The sequence below is a fragment of the Echinops telfairi genome, unplaced genomic scaffold, assembly GCF_000313985.2.
Source record: "Echinops telfairi isolate 266 unplaced genomic scaffold, ASM31398v2 ScPeMD7_7458;HRSCAF=8496, whole genome shotgun sequence".
Classification (NCBI taxonomy): domain Eukaryota; kingdom Metazoa; phylum Chordata; class Mammalia; order Afrosoricida; family Tenrecidae; genus Echinops; species Echinops telfairi.
Window position 1 is genome coordinate 29417618 of NW_022111358.1, and position 16872 is coordinate 29434489.

The following is a 16872-nucleotide window of genomic DNA, read 5'->3' on the forward strand; positions in this document are numbered from 1 at the left end:
GGGGGAAGGACGCGAGGGGGGCAGAGGGCTCCGGCCGGAGCTGGGCGGCTACAAGCCGGGGTGGCGCGACCGGGCCGCGGCGGCCCGCTGCAGGGCTCGGGGCGCCCGGGGGTCGGGGATCTTCTCGTCTCACCTCTTCCGCCATGGCGCTCGGGGCCCGCCGGGCGGCAGCTGGACAAGGACCGCCCCGCGGCCGGACTGCGCAGGCGTCGGGAGAGGGCGGGAGGGGGGCGGGCGCCCCTGGGGGCCGGTTGGGCTGTGCGCTGGGACCCTGGCGGGACTCATGTGGGTTGTCTCGGTGCCTTGCCTCCTGCCAGTCTTGGTGGGGCAGAAACCCTGGCGCAGGAGGGGTCATTTCCAGGCTCAGACGGTGGGCGCCAGGGCCACTGCAGAGGGAAGCGCTGGTGGAGTCTGTGAAACCTGCCCAAGGTGGTTCTGGAACTGGCCCCAGGCCTGGTCAGAGGGGCACAGGAGCAGCTGCCGCACAGCCGGCCCTGGACCACTGGGAGGGAGGTCGAAGCAACTTTACTTTTCCCTTCTGCCTCCTGACTTGAAGTCCCTTGAGCTCAGCATCTGGGGAGGCCAATCTAGAGGGTCCAAGGCAGATGGACGCTACAGGAGCCTGGGCCCCGTGTGGCATGGACAACCGGAACCAGAATGGAAAACAAACAAAGCAGAAAGCACGAGCTCCTGTGTGATGTCGGTGGCCAGGTTGCTGCTGTGGGCTCCCACGTGTGGCAGGAAGTGTTAGGTCGTGGGGGGGTCGGGGGGGAGGGGCGAAGGAAGAGGGCAGGGGGGTGTTCCAGAACCTGAGGGCACAATCCTGGGCGTGATCTCACTGCCGGCCCAGGATTCTGGAACTTGGACTGCCCGATGGGTCCTATTTGAAAGATGTAGTAGGGAAAAGGAGCGACAACTAGCTAAAGAGGCCCCCCACATCCCTCGCCGACACCCTCAGAGAGCAGCCTCCCTCCGCTGATGCGGGTGCCATGGAGACGGAGAGCAGCGCGGCCTCCGCCCGTTTCCGCCAGCCTCACATGGAGAGGAAGATGAGCGCCATGACCTGTGAGATCTTCAACGAGCTCAGGCTCGAGGGCAAGCTCTGCGACGTGGTCATCAAGGTCAATGGCTTTGAGTTCAACGCCCACAAGAACATCCTCTGTAGCTGCAGTTCCTACTTTAGGTACAACAGGGTTGCTGGATGAGGCCGAAGGGGTCCCTGGGGCTTAGGTGGAGACGGACACTCTGGTTCCCTGCGTCTTCCCGTGCCACCATCTCTGGGTCAGGGACGGGCTCAACGCGCCGGGCTCCGGTGAGGCCGATTCCGCGGTCTTCTGAAGAGGCTCTTGGCGCTCAAGCCTCCTCTCTGGTTCTCAGTGGGACCCCCGTCACCGACTGATTGATGGGCCTGGTTCTCCTCTTGGGGACTCCCAACCAAACATGTTCTGCTTTGGGCAAAGTTGGACATCTCTTCTAGGTTTCCCATGGAAAGGCAGATGAATCTGCTACTGTGGCCACCCCTAAACCCCGGTCCCAGGAGAGTCTGTTTCAGAAGGGGTGATAAGGGTTGGGTGGGAGAAGATGGGAGACAAGGGGGCAGAGTCATAAAAAGATTTACCAGAAAGGTCGTTTTGACCAAAATAATAACTCAGGAAGTAGCAGGGCTATTTTACTCATGAGTGGAAAGTATTTGAGTTATCAGTTCCAGTGAGGGCAGGAGCTATCTCGCTCTGTGCCATGCAGTCAGTGCTGACTCACAGCGCCCCCTGTGGGTTCCCGAGACTGTTTATGGGAGTAGAAAGCCCAGTCTTCCTCCCACTGAGCTGCTGGTGGTTTCGAACTGCCAACCACTCGGGTTGCAGCCCAACAGGTAACTGCTACGCCACCAGGGCTCCATGAAGGTGGGATCAATGTGTCAGATGTCATCGAGACTCCAGAGCAGGGGCTGGAAAGGGACCAGATAGCAGATACGTTCCGTTTTGCAGGTCGTAAGGTGCCTGCCACTTGTCACTTCTACCTTTGTGTAGTACAAAAGCAACCACGTTCGTTAGGTAGCGTTGATTCCAACTCGGAGTGACCCCATGTGACAGCGACGAGCTGCCACCCAGCCTGTCATCATTACAGGAGTGATTAGTCGGTCTTCCTCCCTGGGAGCTGCTGGGTGGGTTTGAAGCACCAACCTTTCGGTCAGCATCTGCACGTGGAACCATTGTGCCACCTGGGTTCCCGAAGGTAGCTATCCATCCTCACATCTACTGGTGTCCTGATGCCTGGTACCCCTACAGGATGGAGTAGAGGCCGCTGAAGGACTTCCAGGCTGTAAATCTTCAGCAATGCCCTGTCTCCTGTGGAGCAGCTGCTGGCTCTGAACAGCAAGCAGGGTGGTGCTGAACTCACCATGCCACTAGGGCTCCTTGAAGCCACCCTCACTCCCTGCCATCGCATGGGTGCTGACTCAAAGCGACCCTATAGGACAGGGTAGAACTGTCCCTGTGAGTTTCTGAGACTGCAACTCTTTTCAGGAGTAGAAAGCCCCTTCTTTGTCCCATGATGTGGCTGATGATTTTGAACTTCAGACCTTGCAGATTGCAGCCCAATTTGTAGTGATTACACCAGGGCTCCTTTAAACCCCCTAGACTGCACTGAATACATGCACATAGCTGTGTCCCAATAAAATGCTTTAAGGGTCTTAGAATGTGCATTTCATATCATTTTTACACATTGAAGTACGTTTATGTAAAACATAGTAAAAATTATTTTTAGCTCATGGATGGTGGAAAAACAAAACATGGGCCCGATTTGTAGAGTCCTTGCTATAGAAGAAAAATGTCCCCAAATCCATACACTGTAGAAAAATTAAGCAAAACATACTACCCTGTTTCCCCGAAAATAAGACAGTGTCTTATATTAATTTTTGCTTCCACAGATGTGCTAGGTCTTATTTTCAGGGGATGTCTTATTTTTCCATGAAGAAGAATACGGTACACATTTATTTTTTTATTAAAAGAGACCTCGCACTTCCTGTCTGCTCCAGCTGCGCTGTGGCCAACAGTGAGCTGCGCGGCGCACCTGCCGCTACGGTCCAGAGTCCAGAGTTACGGTAGCTTTGGGGGGCCTTATTTTGGGGGAGGTCTTATTTTCAGGGGGATGCCTTATATTTCAGCAAGAGGCAAAACTGTAAGTAGGTTTTATTTTCGGAGGATGTCTTACTTTCGGGGAAACACAGTAGATAGAAGAGAGACTTCTGTCTCACTTAGCACCCAGAAAAGTGCCCACAGACCCAGGGGCCCAATAAATAGCTAGAGTCGGGCTTGTTTATTGGGTGTCTATTTTGGAACAAGCACTCTTTTAATAAAGAAATTTAAAATCCCTGTTCAAATGACGTTCCAGTTCTAGTAGAGGAAACAGGCATTGCAAAATAAGTTTAAAGATATGCCAGCCCATCATCCTAAGTGCTGGGGGTGGGGGGTGGAGTGGAGCAACAGTAAGGCATGGTAAGTGGCAATTTTAAGTAGGGTAGTCATCCCCTTGTTGACAAAGTGACATCTAAGCAAATAATTCAAGGGCATGAGGGAGGGGAAATACGGAGATCAGCGTGAGCCGTCCAGGCTGGGGGAACGGGGAGTCCTAAGGGCCGAAGATGGAAGAGTACGTGTGGTGTGTTCAGAAGAAAGGAAGTGGGTCAACAGGATGGATGCCAGGCAGAAACAAGTGTATGGTCTAGAGGTCAGGCCTTAGTGGCCCGGATCTCAGAAGGCTTTTGTCGTCCCTGGTAAGGGCATTGTCGTGGATTCCGAGCAGGAAGAAAAGTCAGGGGAAGGCTTTAAGGGGAAGAGCAACATAACCTTTCCTAAGGATCAGCCTGGCTGCCAGGATCAGATGACCAATGCTAGAGGTGTCAAGGGCAGAAGCCGGAGATCAATGAAGAGGTTACTCCAGAGTTAAGGGGGCGGGGGCGGGCTGGACCGTGGAGGTCGCCATGGCAGTGAGACGTGATCAGACTCCGGATGCGATGCATGACCCTTATCAAACAAATGTATCGCTCGCTCGTTTCATTTCCATCAGCAAGGTAGAATTTGGGGGCCAATGGGTTGGGGCAACAGTGTGTTGGGCCCAGCTCTAGACCTCAATTTCTCCACTCAAAACATGGGGGGGTGGGGGGGGAGACCGAGTTATTGCAAGTAAAAGGCAAGAGTGACCGGAGGCGACTCTCCTGGAAGAATTCTCTGCTTATCCGCTGTATAAAGCCCAGAGTCTTCTCTCTTCTTCGGTCGTTTGACTTCCAACACACACTGTGTCCTGTCTCAAAACTGCCCACACGCCGCTTACGGAGAAAAGGTAGGGGCAGAATATGGCAAACTGGAAAGAATGGTTCTGTGGTTGCTAGCTTTGTTTTGTTTTTCTTCTCCCCCCTAGAGCTTTGTTTACAAGTGGCTGGAACAACACTGAGAAGAAGGTCTACAACATCCCTGGCATTTCCCCCGACATGATGAAGCTGATTATTGAATATGCATACACCAGGACCGTTCCCATCACGCCAGACAACGTGGAGAAGCTGCTGGCTGCCGCAGACCAGTTTAACATCATGGGCATCGTCCGGGGCTGCTGCGAGTTCCTCAAGTCGGAGCTGTGTCTGGACAACTGCATCGGCATCTGCAAGTTCACCGACTATTACTACTGCCCGGAGCTGCGGCAGAAGGCCTACATGTTCATCCTGCACAACTTCGAGGAGATGGTGAAAGTCTCCGCGGAGTTCCTGGAGCTCTCAGTCACGGAGCTGAAGGACATCATCGAGAAGGACGAGCTCAACGTCAAGCAGGAAGACGCAGTGTTTGAGGCCATTCTAAAGTGGATTTCTCATGACCCCCAAAATCGGAAGCAGCATATTTCCGTTTTACTTCCCAAGGTCAAGTTTAGTTGTGTTTGTTTGAATCCTGGAGGGGTTGGCCTAAGGGGCACATTTAGATGGATGAGATTCCAGTCCCACGACTCCTCCTGTTCTCTGGCATTTTGCAATTCACGGTTGCCTTGGCTCTGCCGGCTCCTCCTCTCCTAGCTGTAAACCCTGTGCCCAACATCGTCCTGCTGGTGGTGGAGGAAGAGAGGGGGACAAGGCCTCACAAAGATGTACTGGGTCCTTCTTTCACCCTTTTCTCTTTCTCCAAACCCAGGGTGGAAACCCAGGGTATGGGGTACAGTTAGTTGTAGCCAGTTGGTGTTGAATTATGTTACATGACCGGTGGAGATAGCAGCAAGTAGCCAGGGGGCCAGGGGACAACGACCACAGCGTTGCTAGGTTTCAGTCCCCTGGCAGACGACTGCACCTTCCAAGTTCACTCTTGGCATGTAAATGTAGACCACCTCCCCCAAACCTTTCCACTGTGAGTTACACATTTCAAGGCCAAACGAAATCTCAGCCTCTTTCCCAGGCAGACTGATGCAGGCGCCCTCATTTCCTCTGAAGGACTCGCTGTGTTTCCTCCTCAGGTCCGCCTGGCTCTGATGCACGCCGAGTACTTCATGAACAACGTGAAGATGAACGACTATGTGAAAGACAGCGAGGAGTGCAAGCCCGTCATCATTAATGCCCTCAAGGCCATGTATGACCTCAACATGAACGGACCCTCGAATTCTGACTTCACCAACCCGCTCACCAGGCCCCGCCTGCCCTATGCCATTCTGTTTGCAATTGGCGGCTGGAGTGGTGGGAGCCCCACCAATGCCATTGAGGCATACGACGCTCGGGCAGACAGATGGGTGAATGTCACTTGTGAGGAAGAGAGTCCCCGTGCCTACCACGGGGCAGCCTACTTGAAAGGTTACGTTTATATCATTGGGGGGTTCGACAGCGTGGACTACTTCAACAGTGTGAAGCGCTTTGACCCAGTTAGGAAGACTTGGCACCAGGTGGCCCCGATGCATTCCAGACGCTGCTACGTCAGCGTGACGGTCCTGAGCAAGTTCATCTACGCCATGGGAGGGTTTGATGGCTACGTGCGCCTCAATACTGCCGAGCGCTACGAGCCGGAAACCAACCAGTGGACGCTCATCGCCCCCATGCACGAGCAGAGGAGCGACGCCAGTGCCACGACCCTTTACGGAAAGGTAGGGCCGGTGCGGGAGGGCGCAGCAGGGGCCAAGCCTGGAAACGGCCCATGCTCGGTGCTTCGGGGCCAAGGGTATTTCGACGGAGCACAGAAATGGCGGTCCTCGCTCGGCTGTACTGACCTGCTCCTTCGATGCCTCGCGGGGTCAATGCTGTCCTTATTTTCCTTGATTAGAAAACAATGCAGGCGAACATGGGGACGGGGGCAGGAATCGGGAGTTTATGGAAGGGCATTTAAGGATGTGCTCCTCTCCACCCCCACCCCCCTGCTCCACAGAGGGGATGTTCAATGCTCTTGGGGCTCTCTTCACACAGGTCTACATATGTGGTGGGTTCAACGGGAACGAATGCCTGTTTACAGCAGAAGTGTACAACACTGAGAGTAATCAGTGGACAGTCATAGCACCCATGAGAAGCAGGAGGAGTGGAATAGGTGTCATTGCCTATGGAGAACACGTCTATGCCGTAAGTCCCTCTAGGACCAGTGCACCAACCATCAACCCCCTGATTTCATAGTCACCAACAGTGAGTGAGCACTGGCCCAGCTCCGAGATCCAGGGGAGACTTGCGAAGGGGGAATTCTGGTCACCAACCCTTCCCACTTTACGCTTTTTATCAGTAAGCAGCAATAAAGGCTAACAGCCAACCTTGTTTCTTTTGCAACTACAGGTAGGCGGCTTTGATGGAGCTAACCGCCTCAGAAGCGCAGAGGCCTACAGCCCAGTGGCTAACACCTGGCGCACGATTCCCACTATGTTTAACCCTCGTAGCAACTTTGGCATCGAGGTGGTAGACGACCTCTTGTTTGTGGTGGGGGGCTTTAATGGCTTCACTACCACCTTTAACGTTGAGTGCTACGACGAGAAGACTGACGAGTGGTACGATGCTCACGACATGAGCATCTACCGCAGTGCTCTGAGCTGCTGCGTGGTACCCGGGTTGGCCAATGTGGGGGAGTATGCAGCTAGACGGGACAACTTCACAGGACTGGCACTGCGAGATGAGGTCAAGTATTCCGCTTCGACAAGTACCCTACCTGTATAAGCCTCTCCATTTAGCTAATAAAAAGTCTAAGCAATAAGAATTAATTCTTTTTTTAAATAAATGCAGTGTTTAAACGTGAAAGAGTACTGGAAAGTGTTCAACTTAAGGGGGCCAGGGTTGGATGGCTGAGGAAAGGATAGGAGGCAACTTCCCGGAACTGTGTGAACCTACCAAAAACAACAGCAGACACACACACGGCTCTAAAGAAATATGTTTATTGAAAACTGATGTGGAAACAATTAGTCGCTTTGCCATAGAAGAGCACGTTAGGTGGGTACAACAGGCGACTGAACAATGTAGTGTCTCAAAGGGTCCTCTGACTTCAGGAGCTAGCCAAGAGAACACTCCCAGCAGGGTAGGCGCCTGGTAGGGCTAGCCCACAGAACTCCGTGCATCACTCAAGCAATGAGCCCTAGCACACAGAGGACGCGATCTCGGGACAGCACACTTTCCACAAGTGCACTGCAGAGGAGGGCTCTAGCGTGTGTGCTTCCACATAGGACGTCTGTAATCCTGCACAAGACAGACGCCCACAGAGGTCATCGACGAAGGAAGCAGGGATTTGGTGATCTAATGGAATCCCTTGAATCGAGATGACTACTACACTAGGTCTCGGTTGCTGTATCACATCACTCGACTATGTGCTTCGCTCACAATGACCAAAACAAATAAAACGTGAGCACTGTAACAAAATAACTTTTTCACAAGTAAACTGGAGTGGTGAAATGGGACAATGTTGGATGGCCAAGAAAAAAAGGCTGAACATTTCCCCACATATTCTACAGTTAAACGACCCCTGGAAGCACTCTATTTTTCTAGTGTCCACAGAGAACTTAGTGCACAATTTTGTCCATTTTCAAAGACATATCTGGTCTTTTGATGCAAGCTTAATTTGAGGACAGCAAGGAATGCAAATGTACAACTCAGCTGACCCTGCCCAGAGTAGATAGTGTTGATATGAGAATTACGACACAGAAGGAAGTACTTTAAACCTCTCGTGTGCTACCCTCTTTAGTCAGGAAAACTACACAAGGGAACAATGGGGATCCTAGAAACTGCCTTACCAGCAGCCTGCAGGGTTGCCACAATCAATCTCCCACATATCTGATCTTTCCAGTTTCCTTTTTCTGAACCAGAGTGAGGATTGTTTATCATGTTCTCTATGAAGAATATGATCTTTTTAATTTTGGTCCCAGAAATGCTATGCAAAATCAGACGATCAAAAAACAAAAACAATTTTAAGTGACCTTTAAGGTTATTTTGCAAAAACAGGAAAACAAAAAAAAACACAAACACATTCTTTTCCCATTGGCACTGCAAGAGCAAAGGTGACTATCAAGACGCACAGCCAGGCATGCCAAGAGCTGCAGGTGACACGCACGACCGTAACACCGAGCTCTGGCTGACATTCTCAACACTGCTGATTGGTTAAACCTGGTAAGGGACCCCGCTTCTGAGATGCAAGCGGTCCCACTCTGGGGGGCTTCAAATCAAAGCATTCGTCGTGGGAACAAAAGGGAATCGAAAGATAATGCAATTGCCCCACACACTCTGAGCCCTTCATGTAGCTCTTTTTTGGTATAACCGATTCCTCCCTCCTCTTCCACAAAACACACAGGCTTGCTTGAACAGGCCTTAAGCTGTCCTTTGTAAGCCATGTTTCTGACTACTCAGATTTCCACAATCAAAAAGGAAATCTCTCACCCAAAGAGCCACCTTAGGCCTGGGTCAAAATTAGAACCTTTCTGCCCAATATCATTTATAGTTTCAGAATGTCAGCCTTTAACAGATTTAAGCAAATCTGGTTTCCTTCAGTATTAACAAATCAGTTAGTCTTTCAGAGACACAAGTTATTGCTGTGAAATCACACGTGTGAACTCAGCTATGACAGGAACTCTAGAGCCAGGAAAACCCGCACACATCATCATGCAATGAAGGACTTACCCCTTTCCAGCCCCAGCCTAGGCCGCCTGCTGAATTGGAAAACAAGTTACAATCAAGGTCTCAAAATAGGTGTTGCCTATATCTCGTCAGTGCCCATTTCTGCCTATCCCGTGGGTAAAAAGACAATGCTACAGATCCTTGGTCATTACTGTCCCACAAGACAAAGCTGAGCCTAAACACAAGCCTACGTACACCACCCATCTGGAGAGATGCTGGCACCCAGGGGAGCAGCTATGTTTGCTGTGCTGTCTGTCTTGGGAAAACGCCGTGGGGGAGCTCGCTAACTTGCACTGAACTCTCACAACTCAGAAAAATGGCTAATGAGCACTTAGCCGAATCCAAATGGCTTTTACTAATATGACTGCAAATACTGGAGAGCTGGGGTGGAGGAACAAAGTCTCATCTAGGCATGTAACTAAATTGCATTCAGTCTGAATGACTGATTTTAAAGCATATTTCCAACATATGGATTGACAAACCTGGTCTTAGGCAGCAACAGCAATTGAGACATTTCGGAAATGTCAAGGTTCTTAGCATAAGGGCACCAAGGCCAACACATGGATAGCCTTGGAGCGAATGGAGTGTCGACTTCTATGGTGGTATCCTAGAACACCTACGAAGATAAAGACACTCTATTAAAAAAAAAAATCGATCAGACTCATACTGCCAACTATTAGAGCAAGATCTTTCCTGATCCAGGCCTTTCTGCTCCCCGAGAGCTGGTGACTACAGAGCTTGCTCAGTGTGTGCAAGCGTCAGAACGTGCAAGTCTCCATGAATAGTCCCTGCTAGGCTACACCTCTAAGCCTGAATAGTACTCTGGCCTCCAAGTTCCAATAGGCCTCTCGGATCACTAGGCAAACTCGGCATGACCAGGGCAAAGACACAGTGAAACCTGTCTTTAGCAATAATTCTCCAAACGGTTACTTCCTTTCCTTTTTCTGAACCAGAGTGAGGATTCTGTACACTATGCACTGGAGCAAAGATTCAAAAGGAAGGCATTGAATATCGATTGTCAGAGCATTATTTACACGCATTAACTTCTCCTCAAATAAGCAGCTCCCGGTTTACAGGAAGACGAGTTTTCGTCCTGCTGAAACAAATGTCACATATGCAACTTCCGCCAGGATCGAATCAGCGAGAAGGATGAACACCTCTGCCAACAACCATAATCCAAGCTTGATGGCTTCGAGGCTACACAGTTGCTAGAGGTGAAAAAAAAAAAAAAATCCGAAAACCACAGGAGCCAAGCACAACATTTTTAACAGTCGTCTCTTCTAGGTGGCATTTCAGGAGAAACACATACAACGGAACATCGATGCAAACTTTCTGAGATCATCTTGCTGAAAAATTGTGCTTTTCCCTTCCACTGGGTCTCACTATTGCACATGCCTTTGCTGGCGAGGGCTAAATGCAGAATCACCCTCTGGTCACAACCAACCCTTCTGGATCAAAGAGGAAAATCAAGGTTAAGTGTGCAAGAGAAAGTGGTGCTTACAGCAGGCTCAAGATAGGAGTCCCATGGACAAAGGAGTTATAACTTGTTGGCAGAAAAAGAGCCCCCTGGTTTCCCCACTTGTCTCTGATAAGGTCCTATTACGAGTGCACTGCGCCACCCAAGGAGTGTGAAAGATGGCGAACTAACAGAGGTACATCTCCAGAACTGAGCTGCCGACTCCTCAGCATGTAAACGACTCCTCCTTTACACGTGGTCGCCGTCGGTTCAGGGAGCAAATAAGTTACTGGCATCTTTGACTCGGGAACAGTCTGGATTGCGTCAGTCTTAAGGGTGACTGACTGTTCCAAGCGGCCCCTCTGGGGGAACCTAGCATTCGATCTGAGAACTCGGCACCCGGCGCATGTTCAGGGCGTGCCGATGTATCTCCTGCATCTGTCTGATCCGGTCCTTCTGCCACATTAAGTTTTGAGGCATTGGGTACCTCTGGGTGCCATGCAAATACCGATATGGGATTCTCACGTGGCAGGCGGTGGCCCGACAACGGGGCTGTGGCATGGGAGGGAGCAGCATCCACCGCTCCCGCTCAGCACAGTAGCGGTAGGCTTCTTTCCGATACTGTCTGTCAATGTCGTCGCTGTTTTTCCACCCTCCAATGATGAAGACGTCGTCCCTGTAATAGCAAATGGCCGCTCCTTCGATGCTCAGCACTTCAGGAGGCAAGCTTGCGAGGATCTCATCGGAAACCTGGCTGGCAATTTTTCGTACTGCTTCCTCATTTTCTAAAGGGTAACTCTTAGGACAGCACGATGCGGTCTGGTAAAAGTTTGAATTGACCACCGACATCTGGAAAAAACAGTAATTGTCAATAAGTGGCAACGAGTCCACATCTTGCCACTGCCGAGTCTCTGTGTCGTAGCACGTGATGACGGCCTTTAGTCCATCTTCAGTGTCCCGGTCCACAGGTGTGCGGGCAGCAATGTACATAAACCGGTCTTCGATGGCGAGCGCTTTGACGTCTCGAAGAATCTTCGGTGCCGATTCCAAGTTGTGCCATTTATCGAGCTCAGGGTTATAAACAGTCACATCTTTAAAGCCAGGGCTAAAGTTGCCGTGGCCACCAATGCTGTAGAGCTTCCCCTTGACTTCTGTTAGCCCGAAAGAGTGCTTCCTTGTCATCAGACTGCAAACGTGTTCCCAGGTATTCAAATTCGGATTGTACCTTTCCACCGTTTTAGCAAACCCTGGTTCCATGGACCCAGCAACATAGACGTAGGATTCTGTCACTGCAACCGCATGCCCATCGAGGTGATTGTGAATATGAGGCAGGTTCACCCACCGGTCCTCATCCACAAAGTACCCCACGCATTCACTCAAGTAGTCCCCCCCTTCGGACACACCTCCAATCACCATGATCACGTCCATGTTTTGCCCATAGCGAGGTAAGAGAGAGACGTGAGAAGCAGGGTGCTGGAATGTTCCCGACTGTATGTTCTCTGCTCGCAGAGCATGCCTCTCCACGGCATCGGCCACCAGCTTGACGCAAGCTTCATTATTAGCCACCAGCCGCTCTGGTTTGACGTGCCGAGTCAGGTAGGTGGGCTTCATCTGGGACAACCGGAGCAATTTAAAAAGGTCCTCAAAATACCGCTCTCTCTCCTCCGCGTTCCTCTGAACCCACTTTAAAACCGTCTCAAAGAGAACCTCTTCAGAGTCAACCGTTATCTCCAGGTCCGAAAGCCAGTCTCGAATGAGGTGGAAAGGCAAGGTGTAAAACTCCTCGTCCTGGATGACTTTGTGGAAATTCCTTCGGATCATGTCGGCAGCTTTCAGAGCAAGTTGGCTCAGGGTGTACATGTGGGCTAAGCTATGGATGGCCACACAGTTGGAAAGATGAAGCTTTTTCTTAAGAAATTCTCCACAAAATTCTTTTAAACGAATTAATAAAAACCTAGAATCAAGAGAAAGAAAAAGGGTTAATTCCCAAACGTGCATATTTCCCAATGTTGCATTTTTGAGCATCTAAATCACACAAGCTGAGATGGTTGGTTAAAGTCACTTTACAACATTTGAAAAAAGCAACGCCTCCCAACGAGAGAGCACTGTGTTTGAAACATGAAAGATAACCTTCATATACTTATTTACGGCGCCACCCTGGTGTTGTGGAGCACCTCATCTAGTAAAGCCGTGTCCACTTCAACCTGCCGTCCACAAATCCAAATCCAGACTGGCCCCTGCAGCCGTGTCCCAATTTCTTGCCATCATCAGCTTCTTCTGACATGAGGGGACGTCTCCGAGAAGACTTTATGAAGCATCGACTATAAGGAGCCAGAGGAGCCCTGGTGGCTGTTAAAGAGTTGGACTGCTAACCTCAAAGTTGGAAGTTCAAACCCTGCCAGTCACTCTCCAGGAGAAAGTTGAGGTATCTGTTCCCGTAAGGACTTATAGCCTCAGAAACCTAAATAGGGGAGGTATGAGTCGGAATCGACTCAGAGAGGGAATGGGTTATAAGGCGCTCCGGTGGCCTAAGGTCAGCAGTGAAGAATCACCGGCCTCTCCTCGGGAGGAAGATGAAGATTTGTATTCCCAAAGAGGGCCAGCTCTACCCTGCACTACAGGGTTGCTGGGAGTCAGAACGGACTTGGTGGCAGTGAGTTTGCTGTTTGGTGGCATACTGGGTTCCGTGATGGGCAGGTTAACTGCACAGTAAGAGGTCTGAATCCAGCAGTCGCTCCACAGGAGAAATATGAGGCTGTCACATGCCATAAAGATATACTGAGTTGGCACTGACTGGATGGCAGCGGGTTCGTTTTTTTTTTTTAATATGGTTTAACCACTACCCACCTGTCAGTCTGTCATGCTGCGGTGGTTTGTGTGTTGCTATGATACCAAAAGCTGGTATTTCCTATACCATCAGGGTCACCCATGGTAGACAGGGTTCTACTTTAAGACTCAGATACACGAGGAAAATGGCTTGGTGATCTATTCTGAAAATTAGCCAGTGAAAACCAGCCTGTGGGTCACAACAGAGCACCACCCACCTCACTCACTCTGGGCAGGGTCAGGAGGCAGGAGGACATCATGTGTGGTAGGGTAGAGGCCACTGACAGCAAGGGAGGCCCTCAATGAAACAGACCGCCCCACAGCCATGAGCAGCCTGGAACAGGCTCCTGAGGACGGTGCGAAGCAGGCATACAGTTGTACCCAGTCAACTGGCAGGCAGCTATCTGTCGGCTCACCTATGTGGCATAAGGTAGGAGCAAGCAGGAACGGTCACTCTTGGTCTAGAAGGTCGGGTTATCACCCCCCTTTCTGAGAATGATCCTGCCTCAGGCTTTGAGGAAGACTTCAGGCAGGACCTTCATCATTCCACCACCCAACTTGCCGGAGTCTCTGCCTTCCCCGTCCAGCCTTTCTATTTATAGTATCTCTCTCCCCTCGGCTTCAAGGATTAGGCGCCGACAATGACCCCTCAATCCTGCAGCATCCCTGTCTCCTCCTGCACTGGATCTTTCCATCAGCAAACAAACTTGCTCTAGGAGCTCCTCTCCTAGGCAGGGTGACATTGGGAGACTCCCAGCAGAGTTCAACCCTGTTGCCCCCTCCCCAGCTTCTTCTCTTCCTATCCACAACCTCTTCCTAAGTAATTTCACCCAGATCTGTGGCTTTAAGTACCAGTACATGCTAATCTCCCCCAATCAGTAGCTCTAGCATCCAATGTTTCACTCAACATCTTAACTCAAGCCAAATTCCTGATCCTCCCCTCAAAGCTTCCTCTCTGTCAGTCTCACACATCTTCATTAACAACACCCCTTCAAACATATGGATCAAAATCCTAACAGTCTACCTCCCCTCCCGCCCCCCAACCAGTCCACAGTGACTCCATCAGTGGCTAAGCATTCAGCTGCTATCAGCAGGCTGGCAGCAATTACTGCACAACTCCTTCTAATATGACTGGACTATTGAATTGTACGACATGTGAATTATCTGTCAATGAAACGGTTTTAAAAAAGGTCGGCAGAAAAAAAAATTAATTAAAAAAAAAAAGGTCGGCAGTTACACCCACCCAAAAGCTTCAAGGTAGAAAAGACGTGGAAGTTTGCACTCCCAAAGGGGCAGTACTTGCCCAGGGATAAAAGGTCAGAAGGCAGGAAGGGATAGGAAAGAAAGACTAATGGAAACGGTCCACACCAGGACAAGTGGAAGAGCACCGTTACACTGTGGGGATTACAATCAACGTCACGAGACAAATGTGCAGAAACTGATGAATGGAAAACCAGGTTTCCCTGGGAACTTTCCCCCGAAACACAATGGAAAAAACCAACACCCAAAAAAACACAACGAAAAGAAAACACAGATGCCCCGGGGATGTGGATGGTCAAGAGCTCAGTTAAGTGCTCAACTACTAGGCAATGGTTACGCCCTGTGAACCCACCCAGAGGGGTTCCAAGGACAGCCGGGGCCTCTGCTTCCAGGTCACAGCATGGACTAGCCTATCGAGCATCACATGGAGTTACCATGAATCAGGACAGACTAACAGCAACTACCAACAACCAGACTCACTGCCATCCAGTCCGCTCTGGCCCACAGTGACCTCACAGGGCAAGCAGGACTGCTCCTGCGGGTTTCAGAGACCAAATCCCCATGGGAGCAGGCAGCCTCACCCCTTCTCCTTTGTGTTCCAACCTTGTGGTTAGCTCTACGCTTGCCGCCGATGCCACCACTGCTCCTCTCACAGTAACTCCTTCAAACCACACCTAGAACCGGACCCTGCTCATCACCCGTAGCCTCCCTCAATCCAAGCCACCCCCCCCCCCTGACCCCGACAGCTCCCTGCCTCTGCTTGTAGCACACGGCAGACTTCAAACTAGGCCCCATCATTCCCGCCCACAAAAGCTTCCCATCTCATTCAGAGTGGAGGAAGGCTCAAGTCCTTTCAGGATTTGGATCCATCCCAGTCACGACCCCAAGGTCTCTAAGTCTTCCCCTCTTGGCTCCAGCCACCGGGCCCCCTGCTTTTCTCCAACAGTCAGACACGGTCCAACCTCAGGGCCTTTGCACTTGGGCTTTCTAACAGAAACCACTCTTTCTTCCTTCAGTTCTTTGTAAAAGGTCTGCACGGAGAAGCATTCTTTACCTGCTGGCTCAGAAAAGATCCTCTCCACCCAGCACTTTCTGTATGCCCCATCTTGCTTTAGTACTCAACACATTGTAACAATCATCCCACACACTCTCTAGTTCTCGAGATAAAATTAAACAGAGCAAGAATTCCACAGCACTCAAAAGATGCGAGCCGATGCCTACGCGTCGGAGTATGTAATGGGATATGGTAAACTTTTTAGGCAGAAAATAAAGTACGGGACATGCAGAGGTATTCACTATGGCCACCTAGGTATGTACGTATTGTAGGTGATATGCATCCCGCACACTCTAGCAGCGCAATCCAGGTGTGTACAAGAGGCAAGAGGTGCGTGTGTTGTGCGCAGGAAGATGTTTCTGCCAGCTGTCCCGTCCCCTGACCCACATTTCTGAACTCCATTAGAACCTTACAGGCACAGGGGCAAAAAATGCAGCGGGGACATGGCCCTCACAGAAGTGATGTGGCCCACAACTGTGTTTGTTCACATAAGACCTCCGTCACGGAATACTGCCACCTCTGCACCTGGCTTTCACCAGCTTCCTAACAGTCCCGCATCCACGCTCCAGTCCAACCATTCATTGCCCACAACGGTGCGAGTCGTTTAAAAGCCGCTCGCTCCCTCCATTTTCCGCCTCCCCTTCCCGTCACACTCCTGTGACAACACACCCTGGTCCCCATCACCTACTCCATCAGGGTCCACCCCACTCCCCCACGCCCCTTCTCGAACCCAAGCGGGCTCCCGGCACCCAGCCTGGCAGCGTCTGCCGACGGGTACGCTCTCCCCGCGCCTTTCGCGTGGCCAGTTCCTCCTGGCCATTCAGAGGTGGGTCTCGACGTGCCCTCCTCGGCCAAGTCCTCGCTCGACGCCACCGGGCGCCCCTTCCCCTAAGGTGACCCCAGGTGGACTCCCTTTGCCGTCCCCGCAACCCACCCGCTCCCCCTAGAATCGGAAGGGCCCCGGGCCGGACTGGGCCGCGCTGGTCCCCGGACCGCGCGCGGGCCGCCTACCTGTCGGCTAACTCATCGGGCGCCCCTTCCCTTAAGGTGACCCCAGGTGGACTCCCTTTGCCGTCCCCGCAACCCACCCCTTCCACCGTGTCGGGCTCCGGCCCCGGCTCCGAGCTCCACTTGCGCATCTCCACCCGGCCCGAGCGGGACTCGGAGAACTGGCCCGAGAGCAGG

The 16872-nt window shown here is 51.4% G+C and overlaps 2 protein-coding genes across 2 annotated transcripts in view; one reads left to right on the forward strand and one right to left on the reverse strand.

Annotated features, from left to right (window-relative positions):
• The first annotated feature begins 914 nt into the window (after positions 1-914).
• On the forward strand, positions 915-7150 carry KLHL10 (kelch like family member 10). Its single transcript, XM_004707160.3, has 5 exons — positions 915-1183; positions 4417-4906; positions 5488-6105; positions 6422-6571; positions 6776-7150. The coding sequence occupies exons 1-5, from the start codon at positions 990-992 to the stop codon at positions 7148-7150; spliced, it is 1827 nt and encodes a 608-aa protein (XP_004707217.1). The 5' UTR covers positions 915-989.
• A 199-nt stretch (positions 7151-7349) lies between these two features.
• Positions 7350-16872, reverse strand: part of KLHL11 (kelch like family member 11) — a 10731-nt gene continuing 1208 nt past the window's right edge. The window contains exons 2-3 of the mRNA XM_045299445.1: positions 16699-16856; positions 7350-12501 (exon numbers count right to left, since the gene is read on the reverse strand). Of these exons, the coding sequence (XP_045155380.1) occupies positions 10920-12501; positions 16699-16856 (1740 nt within the window). The 3' untranslated portion in view covers positions 7350-10919. The remainder of the gene's footprint in view (positions 12502-16698; positions 16857-16872) is intronic.

Coding starts and splice junctions, on each gene's coding strand:
- KLHL10 (XM_004707160.3), top strand. CDS start 990: ATGGAGACGGAGAGCAGCGCGGCCTCCGCCCGTTTCCGCCAGCCTCAC. Junction 1,184..4,416: donor AGCTGCAGTTCCTACTTTAG/GTACAACAGGGT, acceptor TCTCCCCCCTAG/AGCTTTGTTTACAAGTGGCT. Junction 6,106..6,421: donor CCACGACCCTTTACGGAAAG/GTAGGGCCGGTG, acceptor CTCTTCACACAG/GTCTACATATGTGGTGGGTT.